Source organism: Hordeum vulgare, chromosome 6H (assembly GCF_904849725.1).
Source record: "Hordeum vulgare subsp. vulgare chromosome 6H, MorexV3_pseudomolecules_assembly, whole genome shotgun sequence".
In the NCBI taxonomy this organism is placed as follows: Eukaryota; Viridiplantae; Streptophyta; class Magnoliopsida; order Poales; family Poaceae; genus Hordeum; species Hordeum vulgare.
In genome coordinates this window covers 22,541,722-22,559,778 of record NC_058523.1, presented here as the reverse complement: position 1 = coordinate 22,559,778, position 18,057 = coordinate 22,541,722, and the positions used below count along the sequence as shown (strand labels likewise).

At 45.5% G+C, this 18,057-nt stretch overlaps 1 protein-coding gene across 1 annotated transcript; it reads left to right on the top strand.

Annotated features, from left to right (window-relative positions):
• The first annotated feature begins 7,046 nt into the window (after positions 1-7,046).
• LOC123406088 (histone H3.2-like) lies at positions 7,047-12,420 on the top strand. Its single transcript, XM_045099579.1, has 2 exons — positions 7,047-7,233; positions 12,178-12,420. Exons 1-2 carry the CDS (start codon positions 7,048-7,050, stop codon positions 12,418-12,420), a joined length of 429 nt encoding a protein of 142 aa, XP_044955514.1. The 5' UTR covers position 7,047.
• Positions 12,421-18,057: the final 5,637 nt, after the last annotated feature.

The following is an 18,057-nucleotide window of genomic DNA, read 5'->3' as shown; positions in this document are numbered from 1 at the left end:
GTTTTAAAATTCTCAAAATGCGAAAAATGTCCGTGCTTTAATTTTTTTTCACACTTTCAAATTTGTTCAGTGTTTTATAAAATTGGGCTCCTTTTGAAATTTTTGTTCATAAGATTTTAAAAATCTTCGTGCTTTATAAAATTGTCCATGCTTCCAAATTTGTTCAGTTTTTTTAGAATTGTACTCAGTTTCAAAATTTGTTCTCAAAATTTCAAAAAATTTCGTGCTTTAACTATTTGTCTGCGCTTTCAAAATTATTCACGTTTACAAATTTGTTCATGTTTTTTTTAAATTGTTCTAGGTTTCAAAATTTGTTCTCAAAATTCAAGAAAAGTTTGTGGTTAAAATATTTGTTGGCGCTTCCAAATTTGTTCAGGTTTTTTCAAAATTGTTCTGCTTTTCGAAATTTTGTTCTCAAAATTAGAAAAAAATTTGTGCTTTAGAAACTTGTTCACGCTTTCAAATTTGTTCACGATTTTTCCAAATTGTTATTCAAATTCGAAAAATGTTTTTTCTTCTAATAAAAAAGAAAAGGAAAACGGAAAGAAAAAACGAACAAAAAAAAGAAAATACTCAGAGAAGTTAAAAAGAAATAGAAAAAAGGAAACAAACCTGGGCCGGCCCTGTCAGGGCGCCCCCTGTGCGGCGCAGGGCTGCCTGCCGCAAAGAGCGGCAGGTAGGAGCTCCCCTCCTGTTCAGCCTGAACACGTTGCTCGCGTGCACTGCAGCACGCCGGCCCGCGAAAGCAAAGCACGACAAACAAATAATGCTGTGGTGTTGGAAGATATCAAGAACAAGAGACCAATGAGATATGACGCAATTCTACAGGAAATCATAGATGACAAGTCTTCTTTTGAGAGATGCAGCTTAGTGCATGAATATAGGAGCTTGAATCTCGAGGCTCACAATTTGACAAAGCATGTTACGAGGCTAGAGGTGGGCTGCCATATTTGGTTAGGCAACCGTGGAGACTTATCTTTTGTACTTTTAAACATTGATCAATAAAGCTTCGCCACATTGTCTCAAAAAAACATCGGAAAAAGGCAAAAAAGGTGGCTCCTCCATGATTCAAACTCAGAAGCGCCGTATACTTGTTCACGCTAAGTTAACCACTAGAGACATTGGACGTTTATCATCATTGATAATAGCGTGAATAGTATAAATACAAGTGTGGTCGCGCTATTTAGATCTTTGAGTTGTTTTAAAAGAACAATAAATTTCAAAAAATATCATTTTTGAAGAAAAAGTACGTAAAATTCAAAAAAGTTCATTGATTTTGAGAGAAAAAAAATCATCATTTTTGAAGAAAAAATACACAAATTCAAAAAACGTTTATGACTTTTCAGAAAATATTCATCACTTTTGGAGAAAAGTTCATAAATATTGAAAAAGTTCATCCATATTGACAAAAAAAGTTTATCAAGTTTGAAAAATAGTTCATCGATTTTCAAGGAAGTTCACAAAATTGAAAATAAAATCATGAAGTTTGAGAAATAGGTCATCAATTTTGAAAAAGTTCACATGTTTAAAAAAAATCCTCAGTTTGCAAAACAATTCATCAAATTTGGAAAAGAATTTCACCGATTAAAATAAAGTCCATCCATTTTGAAAAAAGGTTCATAAAGTCTGAAAAAATCAGTGTTTTCCCAAAAAAAGGTAAATTTAAAAACTTCGAGTTTGAGAAATAGTTCATCAATTTTTAAAAAGTTCAAAATTTTAAATAAAAAACATCAATTCAAGAAAAGAAGTTCACTGATTTAAAAAAAGATCATTTATTTTAAAAAAAACAAGTACATCCATTTTAAAAAGGATTCAACTATGCAGCGGCGCCGCATGCTGGTACTCCCATGCTTGAAATTTAAAAGTTTTATTTTTAAAATCGTTAATTCAATTGATGATATGTTTTCACTGTTGGCTTTGTCGCGACACGATCTTCGAAACTAGATCCCATGTCAACATGTTTCGATAAACTTTTTTCCTTCCATAATTGCCACATTGTTCCACTCACTTGCTATATTATTAACCACTTACTTGCCCAATAAAAATAACTTAATTGCCATATTTTTTATGTCGTTTCATGCAAAAGATTGTCGATGCTTATAAATGCAGTCCTCAAAATGTTTTGATGTGCTTGTCATTTTTATTCTACGAACTTGTCATGTGGTCTTACAAAGCTTGTAGGTGCTTATAAAATCACAGTTGCCACATATATTTTTTGTGCTTGTCATTTTAGTCCTACCTCGTTATCATATTGTCTCATACAACTTGTCAGACATTGTAAAAAAAATGTCACGGTGATTCTTGTATTTATCTGTTGAATTCTATCCTCGATTGTTATGTTGTGTCTAAATAAAAGGACATTTAATTGTTCTGAAAGTAGTTATGATAGTGTTTTGTTGTGTCGGTCAGTTAAATTCTACTCAAATCTCATATAAGCTTGTCAGTTGTTATGAACCATCTATGGTTGTAGTATTATTTTGCAACGCTTGCCACTTAAATTATAACTAGTGGCCGGTTATTTTATAACGTTCATGCACCCCCCCCCCCTCCCCCCACCTCATTACCACGAGTATTCTATGTAGTGAAGAAAAGTAAACCAAACATGCATGCTATATGCTTTGTCATATAAAAAGATAGACCATCCATACATGCATGCTACAAGCTTGTGCGTAGTACTCCATCCGTTCCTAAATATAAGTCTTTGTAGACATTTCAACAGGGGACTACATACGGAGCAAAATGAGTGAACCTACACACTAAAATATGTCTGTCCGTATGTAGTTTCCTATTAAAATGTCCAAAAAAACTTATATTTAGGAACGGAGGGAGGAGGGAGTATTCAGCATGCATGCATTTTCGAGAAGAAAAAAAAAAGTAGACCATGCATGCACGGCAGCTAGGGTAACTTCGACGCAAAACACGGTCATTGTAGTGTGTTGTTCGGTTACTGTAGAAACATCTGCTAGCCTGCTGTAGCAAATACTCCCTCCGTTCCTAAACAGGGACGAAGCTAGAAAAAAAGTTCAATGAAGTCATTTCTATGTCAATGGAGTCATTTCTTATAAATGAATAGTGATTAGTACTTAGTTTATAAAGGATTTACTAATTTCATTGGGGTCAATTGACCCCAGCCCTTACAAGGCAGCTCCGTCCCTGTTCCTAAGTCTTTTAAAAAAATTTACTAGTAGATTACATACGAAACAAAATGAATGAATGTACACTCTAAAATATGTTTATATACATCCGTATGTAGATTTTTAATGAAACCTTTAAAAAGACTAATATTTAGGAACGGAGGGAGTAGTACCGTACACAGACTATAGTGAAATAATATGACATTGTATACTGAGCCGCACGCAGCAACCGCCACATTTCCCATCATCGTAACCCATATAGCTAGCACCGACGGTCCACTATAGCAAACAGTCACAGGGGTATTGTACTAGTGAAATAGTGCGACACGGTGTGATGTAGCTACGGTACGCTGCTAAGCGAGCGCCGCTAGCTGCATGTATCAGCCGCCGCATGCGAACACACCTGTGCGTCGTGTGCAGTTTAGATTTTCCCTTCTAAAAATCATTTAGTTTGAAAAGACTTCATAACTGTTTTTAAGAAAATCACACATTGAACAAGAAAAGGATAAAATAAAAAGTACAAATATAAAAGAAAAGAAAAAGAAAAAGCAATTGCAAAAAATGAGAAAAGGAAAGAAGAAAGAAGGAAAGACCGAAAAAAGATTTAATTGAAACATGCACTAACAAGACTCATGCGTAAAGGGAGCCCACCTCTAAGGGTGACCCCTTTACAATAGATGAAGGACATACGCATCTTACCCCGTCGAGTCCGGTCTTCGAGGGCGCTAGGTACCGATTCGTGAGGTAGGTTGGTCGGGTGGTTAGTGCATTGTACAATGAATCAGGAGATTGCATGTTTGAATCGTAGCAATCGCTTCTTTTTTTGTGTGTTTCGAGAAAACAGAAGAAAAAAGAATATGGGGTGCCCAACACAATGGAGAGGGTGTGCGTCCATTTGCGAGAATGGAAAAAAGGGGATCTTAAGCGCCTAATAGTATTCTCCTGACACAACGACATGGACCACTTTTGACGACCTTCATGATGGCACACTCCCCCACAATGTGAACGACCTCGATGTGAGACACCATGTCCGACGGGTGTTCGATAGAAATTTATTGAGTTTTTTTTCAAACTTCATGTCGTTTTTTGAGAGTAAAAATGATGACGGGGCACTTAGCCATGGAAAATGAGTTGTTGACCTCATCCACAAATTCCGTAGGCAGGAACAGAGATGGGGGGACCTTTTGACAACAAATGCATGAATGGTTTCACGGAAGAAAGTATATTACGTCCTATAACATGCACACCATCCATGTTCACAATGTGAGGTCGTTATCGTGTCTATGGTATACCATCCAGGCCATCGTCATCAAGTATTGTCATATAGTTGCTCAGCTGGAGGCAAGGTGCGCGTTGCAAGCGACACAGGAGAGGAGATTGTAAGTTTTGCTTCTTTTTCACCATCTTGTGGATTGAACCATCCATTTACTCAATGTTGCTATTCACACTATGTAGCTCGTACGTGCTGTCGTGACGTATGACATGACATAAGGACGATCTTTTACGTACGCACATGGTTGGATGAATGATCTGTGCTAATTTCTTTTCAAACTTGGATAAATATTAGACGCCCTGTATGAATTCCGTCCGCTAAATCGAAACTCGGCTTGAAATGTATACGGGCAACATCGATGCCCAGCAACGGCATCCATGTTCGCGGACAGATGTTACAGCAAATTTGCGGGCAATCCTTAGCATACAATACGAAAGAAAACATAATCTTTATTCTCTTACTAGTAAAGAGCTCGTGCGTTGCATCGGGAGCATGTACAAATAAAAACATCGGACCCTCGTACTCCTAGTGTGTCGGCATGTTGGTCAGGAGGAGTCTAGAAATCGCAAGCTCCTCCTCATCCTAGGAAATAGCGAGCTCCTCCTCGTCAGTTGAAACATCCCGGTGTATTGTCTACACACCACGGGTCATCGGGGCATGGTTGGTGGCTCGTCATCTAGAGTAAGAAAGTGTCCGTGCGCTGCAACGGATTAACAATTCTACTATGTTCAAATCAAGCTATTGAAAACATATAATGTATAGTCAACCTTGTTAATTCAAAATCAAATAAATTTGAACGTTGGTTGCACTTGTAAAATTGTAGTACATTTAGTTGATGGATTACATGCGGCTAGCCTATAAAGCACAATGTATTTTAGAAACCGTAGTTTAAATTTGCCAATTGAAACTTCAATTATTCATCACAAATACAAACCGTGACTCTGTTTTTGTTTGGAATTTTCATTTTAGACACAACAATATATTAACAATTTAAACATACCTTTTCCCCATATTAGAATATTAGTTGACATAGGAAGTATTATATAAGTAGTAAAATCGTGTAATTTTCCAAGATATTTTGTAGAGTTTTGAGCACCGAAATATTTAGATTATGCTAATCCTGAGAAGCTTATGGAAGAGTAGAGGAGGAAGGGATGCTGACTCTTTTAGCCATTGACGGTCTCATGTGTCAGTCCATCAAGTTTTTCCTCTATCCCTCGATCCACTTTCTGGTCAAGCTCGATGGGGACACCGTCGCTCGCCGTTGTAACGCCAGCCACAGGGACCAGCGGGATCCGCCAGCCGTTGGTCCAGATCGACGTCCGTGTCTCCGGCAGGATGGCGTTGTGGACCAATTGGGTTGTTTTCCTTGTCGTTACTACTTGCTTTACAATTCCTTTTCCTTCCATCCCATCGAGGCCTCGGCTCGATCCCGTCTGGATCGGGAGAGCCAGTGCCCGACCCCGGCCTCACATTGCCACCTCGACGCCAGTGACCCCCGTCGGTAAGGATCTCCTCCACCGCCAGAAGCTCCGCCCGCGACGACCTCTCTCTTCCCCTTCCTCGCTCAACAAGGGTGGCCTCCCTTACCCAAGCAAGCGCCCCATGACGTCTACCTTCTCTTCCTTCATGGATGTAGCCGTCTGCCACTTCGCCGACAAGGGCGCCGCTCCTCACCTTCTCCTGCTCCGTCGCGGCTGGAAAGAGAGCGTTTGGATAAGATCAAACAAAGGATTGCGAGTTGAATTTTTACAGATGCAAGGGATTTCTTGCAAAAATGAAACATTTTTTCCGAGATATCCACTCAAACCGGGACTGCGGATTAAATACCCAAAAATGGAGGGACTTCTGTGCAAAAATGCCGACGACGGGACGACGGAAGCCATCGGTAATTCACATTAAAGCACAAACATAAACTTCAAGGTTCTCACAGAAGAAAAACAATAATCTGCAAGGGACATGATGAGTCAGCTCAAATTCAGCCGCGAACATGAAGCACGATGACCAAGCCTGGCCCAGCTAGCAGCCAACCAACCAGTAGAAACGCAGAAACCCCCACGCCACGGATCACGCCCCCGCGATCCGCGTGATACCGAATCCCTACTGTCCACTTCCTGCGGATCCAACGCTCAAAAGTGGAAACCCACCTCCCGTCCTGAAACACACCGCCGCCTCCCTCCCTCCTTCTTCTCCTTAAAACGCTCCCCGAAGCGGCTTCAATCCATCCTCCATCCGCCCCCAGTCCCCAAAGGTCTTGTTTCTTTAAAAAGTCCTAGGACTTTTTTTAGTCCCAACTAAAAAGTCTCTAGTCCCTACCTGTTACTTTTCAAGGACTAAACATGGACTAGAGGTCATTAAATGACATGCAAAAAGACCATGTTACCCCTAGTAATGTACTAGAAGTTATTAAATGACATGCTAAAAGTAGGGGCACTGTTGGAAGAAGTGCCAAAAAAGTTCCAAAAAGTCCCTCCCATAGGGACTTCTTCTTTTAGTCCCTAGAAGTCCCTCATGTTTCTTTCACATGGGACTAAAAGAGACTTTTTTTTAGTCCCTCCACCAAAAAGTATCTGGAAAGAAACACCCCCAAAATCTCCCGAGCAACCCACCAATCTGCCAAACCTCCCACCCCTCGCCCCGATGGCCCGCACGAAGCAGACGGCGAGGAAGTCGACCGGCGGCAAGGCGCCGCGGAAGCAGCTGGCGACCAAGGCGGCGCGCAAGTCGGCCCCGACCACGGGGGGCGTCAAGAAGCCGCACCGCTTCCGCCTGGGCACCGTGGCGCTCCGGGAGATCCACAAGTACCAGAAGAGCACGGAGCTGCTAGTTGGAATGTGTAACTTCCCTTGATGATCAATAGATTACAAGTGTGATGTATATATAGGAGAGAGTCCCACGTTCTATACAAGTGGCTGAAGTGGCCAACGTGGGTAACCCCTAGATCCTATTGTTGTGGTACACAAGTGTTACAAGACTTATCTAACACCCCCCCTCAGCCGGAACACCATTTGGAAGGATGTTTAGGCTGGACCGAAAGTTATTGAACACGGTAGATGGAAGCCCCTTGATGAAGACGTCGGCGAACTGTGAGCTTGATGGCACATGAAGAACGCGAACCTCGCCGAGAGCCACCCGATCACGAACAAAGTGGAGATCGATCTCAATGTGTTTCGTGCGCTGATGTTGCACCGGGTTGGTGGCGAGGTATGACGCGCTAATATTGTCACAATATACAACGGTGGCTCGAGTGGGAGGGAGATGCAGCTCATGAAGGAGCTGACGCAACCAGCAAGCTTCGGCCACACAGTTTGCCACGCCTCGGTATTCCGCTTCGGCAATGGAGCGAGAGATGGTGGATTGCCGTTTGGAAGACCATGAGATGATGTTTGAGCCGAGAAACACACAAAATCCGGAAGTGGACTTACGTGTGTCGGGCAGCCAGCCCAGTCGGCGTCGGTATAGGCGATGAGATCGCGCAAGGAAGATTTGTATAGCTGAATACCGTAGTGGGAAGTGCCGTGAAGGTAGTGAAGAATGCGCTTGACGAGCTGCATGTGACTGTCACGTGGAGCATGCATGAATAGGCAGACTTGTTGAACGACATAAGCGATATCTGGCCTGGTGAGAGTTAGGTATTGGAGAGCACCGGCAAGGCTGCGGTATTTGGTGGGATTGGAGAGGAGATGACCATCGTGGGAGGAGGCCTTAGAGGTAGTGTCGATCGGTGTAGAGACGGGTTTGCAGTTGAGCATGTTGGCGCGGTCAAGGATCTCGAGGGTGTATTGCTGCTGGCACAAAAAGAGCCCCGAGTGGTTGGTGGTGACGTTGATGCCTAAAAAGTGATGGAGGGGACCAAGATCAGACATGGAAAACTCGGATTTTAACGAGGTGATGATGGCAGTGAGAATGGTGGGTGAGCTAGCCGTGAGTATAATGTCATCAACGTAGACAAGGAGGTAAGCAAGGTGGGAGCCGCGTTGCATGATGAAGAGGGAGGAGTCGCTCTTGGATGCCACGAAACCTAAGGAGAGCAGAAAAGCTTGGAAGCGAAGGAACCATGTGCGTGGAGCTTGCTTGAGACCGTATAAGGACTTGCGAAGGAGACATACATGGTTTGGTCGGGAAGGATCCACAAACCCGGAAGGTTGGGAGCAATAGACCGTCTCATGTAGATCACCATGCAAAAAGGCATTCTTGACGTCGAGCTGGTGGATGGGCCATGACTGAGAAGTGGCAATGCTGAGCACCACACGAATAGTGGCCGGTTTCACAACCGGACTAAACGTTTCTCCATAGTCGATGCCCTCTTGCTGAGTGAAGCTGCGGACGACCCATCTAGCTTTGTAGCGAGCCAGAGAGCCATCAGGGTGGAACTTATGACGAAAGATCCACTTTCCCGTGACGATGTTGACACCTCCAGGCTTAGGCACCAAGGACTAAGTAGAGTTATCCATTAGAGCATGATATTCTTCTAACATAGCTTGTTGCCAATGGGGATCTTTGAGGGCGGAGCGGTAAGTGGGTGGTATGGGTGAGATGTGTGTGTTAGTGGTGGTGGCAACGAACAATCTTTTTGGCATGAGATAGCCAGTTTTGGTCCTGGTGGACATGCGGTGTACGTTCTGGGGTGGCTGTACGGGAACGGCATGTGGGGGGAGGCGTGGCGCGAGGGTAGTGGCCGGCACGGAAGTGGAGGAGGATTCGGCGGGGCCGGCAGTACGGGTGGCAGGCGAATCAGGCGAGGAAGTGGAGGTGGAGCCAGAAGATACGGTGTGGGCAGAAGAAACGGGCATGGCAGGTGAGGCAGGGGACGTGCCGGGCGACACGGGCAAGGAGGCCGAGGCGGATCGGGCGGGAGTATCATGCGCGGCAGGTGGGGAGGGGCGCGTGGCAGCGGCGGACGCGGGAGGTGGTGGAGCACGAGGTGGATCTGGGAATGATGGGTGGGGCCCGGACGAGGTAGGTGGTGGTGGGTGGATGGAAACCGTTGGTTGGGTTGGATCTGCATGGGGATTTTCTGTGGACGCGGGGGTGGTGTAGCCGGGTGTGGGGGAGCGGTAGGGAAAGGTCGTTTCGTCAAAGACAACGTGTCTGGAAACGATGACACGGCGCGAGGTGAGATCGTAGCACCTGTACCCCTTGTGCTCGAGTGGGTAACCGAGGAAAACACATGGGGAGGACCGAGGCGCTAGTTTGTGATCCATGGTGGCGTGGAGATTAGGAAAGCATAAGCACCCAAAGACGCGAAGGTTGGAGCCGGTTGGACGCCGTGGAGAAGATAGTATGGTGTGTATGGTGTAATGGCGCGAGATGGGCGGCGGTTCAGTAGATATGTGGCAGTGTGTAGAGCTTCGACCCAAAAGGGAGGTGGAAGGGTGGCTTGGAGAAGGAGAGTGCGTACAATGTCATTTGTCGTGCGGATTAGCCGTTCTGCTTTGCCGTTTTGAGGGGATGTGTGTGGGCATGAGAAGCGGTAAGCGATGGCGTTGTTGGAAAAGAAGGAACGGAGAGAGGTGTTGATGAATTCGCCACCATTGTCACATTGCATACTTTTGATGATCACATGGAATTGTGTATGAACAAATGTGAAAAATCGTTGGAGTACAGTGGAAGTATCGGATTTGTTGCGTAGAGGAAACGTCCATGAGTAGTGTGTGTAATCGTCAAGAATGACAAGATAATATTGAAAGCCGGAGAAACTTACAATGGGTGATGTCCATAGATCACAATGAATTAAATCAAAAGGAGCAAATGTTTGGCTATGAGAGGAAGGAAAGGGGAGCCGTGGCTGTCGCCCTAGTTGGCAAGCAGTACATGGGGAATGTGGAGCTTTATTACAAGTACTAAGAAAATCATTGGAGATGGCGGAGAGGATGGCCAAGGCGGCGATGCCACAAATCCAGGTGGTGGTGAGGAGAGTCGACACGGGAGCTGGTTTGTTGCCGAGGAAGGGGTAGAGCTCGCCGGAGCTAGCGGAGATCATGAGGACCTGACGAGTGCGAAGATCCTTCACAAGAAAACCACAGGGAAAAAATTCAACAGAGCATGAGTTATCTTTGGAAAATTTGCGAACGAAGATGAGGCTAGTGACTACGGTGGGAGAGACCAGTATGTCGGTGAGGCGAAAGTTGTGGGGATGGAGGAGGGTGGATCCGGTGGCTGTGATGGGTAGGTGTTGTCCATTGCCAACGAGAATGCTAGTAGGAACATGCTGTAATGAACGACTAGACGAGGTCAAGGTACCTGGGTTTCCGGTGACGTGAGAAGAAGCGCCGCTGTCCATGTACCACTCGGGGGCGGGAGGCGTGTTGATGCCGGAGTTGCTGAAGGTGGCGTTGAGCATGGCGAGGTGCTCCCACGATGGTGGCGGGGGCTGATAGGGTGCTGGTGGCGTCGGAGTGGGGTACATGGCGTAGGCGTGAGCATGGGCACCGGGGCGGGGTCCCAAAACGCCGGCGGCATTGGGGGGAATCCATCCAGGGCGCGGCGAGGGCAGGGCCATGCCATACGGGGCGAACTACCCGGTGAAGGGAGAGAACGCCGGTAGGGGAGGCTGGGAGCGCCCGGAGGAGTCGTGGCGGCCACGTCCACGGCCACGACCACGTCCGCGACCACGATCACCATCGCCGCGACCACGGCCGGCGGGCTGATGAGGAGGGTGGGGATGTCCTTGGAGGCGATCGGAGGAGGAGCGATCCGGCTGTCCAGTGGAGGGTGCACGCTCGTTGGATCCACGGGCGCCAGACTCGGAGCCGGCGGGTTGGGCGCGATCACCACCAGGGAAGGCGAAGGCGCTCTCCTCGGCGGCGCGTTGCGCCTGCGACTCCTCCGCAAGCACCACCCAAGAGAGGACAATGTCGAAGGGGAGCTCTTGATCACCGAGGATGACGCGGATCGTGTCGAGACCATGAAGGAACTGGGTGGTGAGGTCGGTTTCGCTGACGGCGTGGTCGATGTCGGCGAGACCGTCGGTGAGGAGCTTCATGCGGTGCGCGTACTCGGAGACGGATAGATCGCCTTGTTTGAGGTTGCGGTACGGACAGTTGAGAACCATGAACCGATCAGCGCGATTGGCGAGGAAGAAGTCTTTAATCTTCTTCCAGATGGAGTAGGTGGTGGTGGCGCCGACAACATGGTCGATCATGGGATCCACGAGGGTGGCATAGAGCCAGAGGGCAACGTGGGCGTCGAGTTCCAAGTAGGCAGCGTCGGCGTTTGGTGGAGGAGGGTGTTCGATGAGATAAAGGACCCCATAGCGGATCAAGACCATGAGGAAGAATGATTTCCACTTGTGGTAGTTGTGATCGGCGGGGTTGAGGTGGAACTTGATGTGATTTGTGATATGGTCGGAGAAGATGGGGTGGCGTGGTTGGGTTGTGGCCGGCGGCGGCGGTGGCGGCGGGTGGTGAAGAGGGGAGCAAAGTGAGATCCGGAGGTAGGGGAGGAACCCTGGAAGAAGAACGGGGGAGGCGGTACCGTAGGAGAGGAGGCGACGGTGTGGGCGGCGTTGGTCGCCAGAGAGGTGTCCGAGGCCGGCGTCGAGCCTGAGATCGGTGCAGCGGAGGAGGAGGAGGCAGAGGCGGCGTCGCGGTCGGCCATAGGGGAACCTGGAGACTGATACCAAGTTGGAATGTGTAACTTCCCTTGATGATCAATAGATTAGAAGTGTGATGTATATATAGGAGAGAGTCCCACGTTCTATACAAGTGGCTGAAGTGGCCAACGTGGGTAACCCCTAGATCCTATTGTTATGGTACACACGTGTTAAAGACTTATCTAACACTGCTCATCCGCAAGCTGCCCTTCCAACGCCTCGTGCGAGAGATCGCGCAGGACTTCAAGACCGACCTCCGCTTTCAGAGCTCCGCCGTCTCTGCCCTCCAGGAGGCCGCCGAGGCCTACCTCGTCGGGCTCTTCGAGGACACCAACCTCTGCGCCATCCATGCCAAGCGCGTCACCATCATGCCCAAGGACATCCAGCTCGCCCGCCGCATCAGGGGAGAGAGGGCCTAACATTCGTCTGCTTCCTTCCCAGTGTGTCTCTACTCTGGTCTGCAGCTGTAGAGTTTCTGTTCTTTGCTCCTTCTTCTCAGCATGTGTTGTGTGGTGACTGATCTGGTGTTCCAGCTAATGTTATGCTGCAGTGTCTGATGCTACCATCTTGTTGTCATCAGCAATCTGAATCAAACTTGTCTACCAGCTCTCCGTTTTTGTGCCTTTGAGATTCATTTTGTTGTTTGCAAACCTGAAATATCAACGGATGGTTTCTTTGGCGACATCCATGGTTACTGTCAGAGTTTCTTGAAATTTAAGCTGAAAGTCTGAACCAAATCTTCAGATTGTTCCATCTAATGGCATACCTTGGTTACTCCCCTGTCATGCTAATGCCACAATCTAGGAGTAGTATACTGTGGAAGTTAGTGAACTGATATTTTTGTTTGTATGATGGACTTTCTGAAATTCGTGGCAGTGCTGCTGTTTACTGAACGTCACTGTCCGGCTTCTCAACATAGATCCCTTTTTCCTCTCCTGAATTAACAAATAAAATTAAGAATACGACATACTTTTCCTGAATATAAACTACAGCGTGATTGACAAATTCATCGGTTGTTAAGCTAGCCTTTCATTGCAACCCTCAATCCCATTCCAAGCAGAAGAAAGTCCCTACATTTTGTTATTTTTTAGACACCTCTGACCAAGTGCTCGATAAACAACACTATGGTGCATCAGATATTATGTGTGGACTATAGCCATTCAATTCAGCACTTGTTCCATACAACAGTCCTTCCAAACCTATATAATTACATACTTCCTCTGTCCCAAAATAAGTTTAGAGAGTTATTTTAGGACAGAGGGAGTAATTTTCATAGCCAAGGAAAAAAATACGGTATGCAAGCCAATCCTGAAAGTACTATCAAACATATGTCTTCTCACAGATGAACATGAATGACGCTCATATGCTCACTGTTGTATAATCCCCAATCTGCTTAAGACGTGTCTGTCGCGGATGATGCTCCAAATCGATTCAGGTTGCTGTATGTATCACACCGTCAGTATGCCCCCTGCTCACTTAATTCAGGCACGCGCGGCACCAAGATTCCTTGTTTGTGCCATGTTGGATGCGTCTGATGCAATGTGAAAGCTGGCTATCAGATCTCCGTCTGTGCTTTTGTGACACATTTTCTTGTTTGTTATCCTGAAATATCATCCATGGTGTTGGCCAAAGTTTCTTCGAATTTAAGCCGAAGGTCCCAACCAAAATTTCAGTTTGTTCCACAATGTCCCAATATATCCACCCAATCTGGTACACTGAAGTTTCTGGAATTCGTTGCAGGTGCTGCCTACCAAACGTCTCTGGCTTCTCAGCATAGTCCGTCAATACAGGATGTCCTGGTGTTTCTCGGAACCATTGCATCTGCTGTAATTCATCACTAGTGTTCAGTAATTATGCATTGGTGGCTTGGTCAGTAATAGCAGTGCAAGGCAGCTTCTTTAGATTAACTTGCTTGTTGCATTTCTACTGAGATTAATTGTCTTTCGGCTTGCAGACTTTATACTAGGAGCAGTAATATTTAGAAAAGCTATGAGTCGCCTGGTAACTTGGCAAGCAAGGCCCGCTAAATTGTATGCTTGTGTAGCTATGTGATCGAATCTTTGGAAGACCCCATTTTACTCTCCTGAATGCAAAAAGAAAAAGTAAGATCATGGCATGTATTATCAATTTTTAAGCTAGTCTTCGATTATAATCCTCAAGCCCAGCAGAAGAAAGTCTCTACATTTCATTATTTTTCACATACATCTGACCGACTGCTCGATAAATGACAGTATGGTTCATCAGACCAAATGGTTTCTCCCGCTTCATGCCTCTGGTTGATTCTTGCGCTAGTATTTTTTATATATTCCACAAAAAATCCTCGTAAATTTCCAGATCATTTCGTGAACTTTTATTTATGCGCAAAAAACAACACCATGACAATTCTGCTGAAAACAGTGTTAGTCCGGGTTAGTTCCATTCAAATCATGCAAATTAAAGTCCAAAACAAGGGCAAAAGAGTTTGGAAAAATAGATACGGTGGAGACGTATCAACTCCCCCAAGCTTAAAACCTTGCTTGTCCTCAAGCAATTCAGTTGACCAACTGAAAGAGACAAAACAAAAACTTTTACGAACTCTGTTTGATCTTGTTGCTGTAATTATGTCTAACTCATATTCAGATTTTCAGCAAGATCAAAAGCAAACCACATAAGCAATGACATTTAGGTCTCAAGATGTACTCATATCAATGGCATAATCAACTAGCGAGCAATAATAATGAGTTTCAAACGTCAACACTTCAATCAAAACAATCATGAAGCAATATGAACTGGTGGTATCTCGCTAGCTCTTTCTGAGACCGCAAAACATAGAATGTAGAGCACCTTCAAAGACCAAGGGCTGACTGAACATTGTAATTCATGGCAAAGAAGATCCAGTCACAGTCATACTCAATAACAATCAATAGCAAATCATAAAAATGACCGAGGTGCTCTCTAATTGGTGCATTTTGAAAGAAGAGGATGACTCAACAAAAACATAAATAGATAGGCGCTTCGCAGAGGGAAGCATTGATTTGCAGAGGTGCGGGAGCTCAATCTTTTAAAACAGAGATAAATAATTTTGGGTGGCATGCTTTCATTGTCAACGTGATGACCAAGAGTTTTCACCATCTTTCATGCTACACATACTATAGGCGGTTCCCAAATAGAAAAGTAAAGTTTTGACTCCCCCACCACCGATCAATCACACTCCATGGCTAGCCAAATACTCGGGTGCCATCCATACCAACAACAATCCAGGGGGAGTTTTGTTTGCAATTATCTTTTTGATTTGAGCATGGAACTGGGCATTCCAATTACCGGCCCCTTTCTCGTGAATGATAGTGAATAAACACATATCGAGGATAACACGCCTAACATGGAAGATACTGATCGCCCCTTGTCACCACATGAGCGGTTCGGGCATGCAAAACAGATTATTACTTGAAGGTTTAGAGAGTGACACATGCAAATTTACTTGGAACGACAGGTAGATACCACATATAGGTAGGTATGGTGGACTCATATGGAACAACTTTGGGTTTATGGAAGTGGATGCACAAGCAGTATTCCCGCTTAGTACAAGTGAAGGCTAGCAAAAGATTGGGAAGCGACCAACTAGAGAGCGACAACAGTCATCAAAATGCATTGAAATTAACCAACATTGAGTACAAGCATGAGTAGGACATAAATCACCATAAACATGAATATCATAGAGGCTATGTTGATTTTGTTTCAACTACATGCGTGAACATGTGCCAAGTCAAGCCACTCGAATCATTCAAAGGAGGATACCATCCTATCATACTACATCATAATCATTTTGGATTCATGTTGGCATCCAAGACAAACCATTATAAGCTCTTAGCTAATTAAGCATGGCATCAGAAACTATGATCTCTAAGTTGTCACTGCAAACATGATTCTCTCATAACAAAGCTGAATTAGAAACGATGAGCTAGTCATATTTACAAAAACAAAATAGATCGAGTTCATACTAGCTTTTCCAGGCTCAGTCACTTCATCATATATCGTCATTATTGCCTTTCACTTGCACGATCGAATGATGTGAATCATAATGAGAGTGTCCGTGCATTGGACTAAGCTGGAATCTGCAAGCAAACACAAAGGAGAAGACAAAGTAATATGGCTCTTTGACAGATAAACATATATGCATGCGAGAGCCACTAACATTGTAACCATGGTCTTCTACCTCGACCCAAAGAAAAAGAAAACTATTTATACGGGAAAGCTCCCAACAAAAAGAAGAACGAGAAATCTTTTTGGGTTTTCTTAATCTAAACAAACACACGAGAAGAAAGCGAGAAAAAGAAATAAACTAACATGGATGATACAGCGGCAAGGTGTGAACACCGACTAACAAAGTGAAAGTGTGAACATGAATATAAAGTCGGTGAGAAAAACGTACTCCCCCAAGTTTAGGCTTTTGGCCTAAGTTGGTCTACTCCCATGGAGGGAAATAACCGTCTCCGGGGTACTCCGGAGTGTACTGAGGGTGCCACTGCTGGTTGAGCTCCTGTGGCTCCCATTGATAAACAGGCGCCTGGTACTCGACTGGTAGCTCGGGCACGGGCGCCTGTGGTGGCGCTATGCCCCAATATACGTAGATGTCCGAGGGCATAATAATGTACCTGCCTAGATGAAGATTGAACAAAGAAGGAGAAGGCAAGGTAATAGTGAAAAGACCTTGATGACGCCTAGAGGGGGGGGGTGAATAGGCTATTTAAGCTATTTAAAAACTTCTTCTGATTTGGCTTGACCTAATGCGGAAATAAACTAAGAGGGTACTTGTCAAGCGCAAATCCTAAATGCACTAGGCACTGCAACGTGTATCAACAACACGATCTACCAAGATGGACACAATACAGTTACTGACAAGCAAAAGTAAGTTACACAAACTTACTTGAGCTATATCACACGACAAGTAGGTGAACAACACAAGACACTAGATCACACTATATCAACACAATATATCAAGGGCTGCAAGTATGAACGTGTGAATATAGAGGGTATGCTTGAATGATTAATCTTGTACAAGAAATAGCCAACACAATATAATGAGCACAACCAATATGCAATGTATGTATGCTCAAATAACACAAGTACACCACAAGTGAGGAGTTAGGGTTAAGGATAACCAAGGTCACTGAGACGAAGATGTATCCCGATGTTCACTTCCTTGGAGGGAAGCTAGTCACCGTTAGAGAGGTGGATGTTACCACGAAGGCACAACAACGCCACGAAGGCTCACCCTATTCTCCCTTTGAGATAACACCACGAAGGCGTTTCTCAACCACTAGTGATAAGCCTTTGAGGTGGCTTCCAAACCCTCACAAACTTTTCCGGGGGAAATCACACGAATTGATTCCTCTCCGAAGAACTCCTACCGCCAAGGAGTCTCCAACCTCCAAGAGTAACAAGATCACGGGGAATGTTCAAAACTTGCTCAAATCACAAATAGCTTGGGTTGAGAGAAGGAGAGGGAGACGATCTATCTTTTGATTGGAAAAACTCTCAAAGGGGCTCACAAATGCTCTTGGGATCTAAGATTTGGAGTGAGCAAATGTGTGTGAGGTGGAAATGTGTTCTTATGAGGATAAGGTTGTGTTGGGCAACCCTCTCACGAAGTGGGAGGGGGGGGGGGTATTTATAGTGGGGAGAGAAATACAGCCGTTGGGGATACTTTAAGTCACACAGGGTCCGGACGTCCGACAGTTGTCGGAAGTCCGGGCGTCCGACAGGGGTCGGTCGTCCGAGGCCAGTAGATACGACTGAAACTATTTTGAATTACACAGCGACCGGACGTCCGGAGAGGATCCGAAATCCGAGTTATACAACTCAACTTCTACTGGTGGTAGGTTCCGGATTTTCGACGAGGGTCGGACGTCCGGCCCTCGGACGTCCGGAGGGAGCCGAAAATCCGAGTTATAGAGCTCATGTACTTTTGGTGTAGGGCTCCGGATTTCCGAAGCCTGTCGGTCGTCCAAGCCTTGACCGGCCCTCGGACGTCCGGAGGGAGCCGGAAGTCCGAGTTATATGGCTCAAGTTTCTCTGGT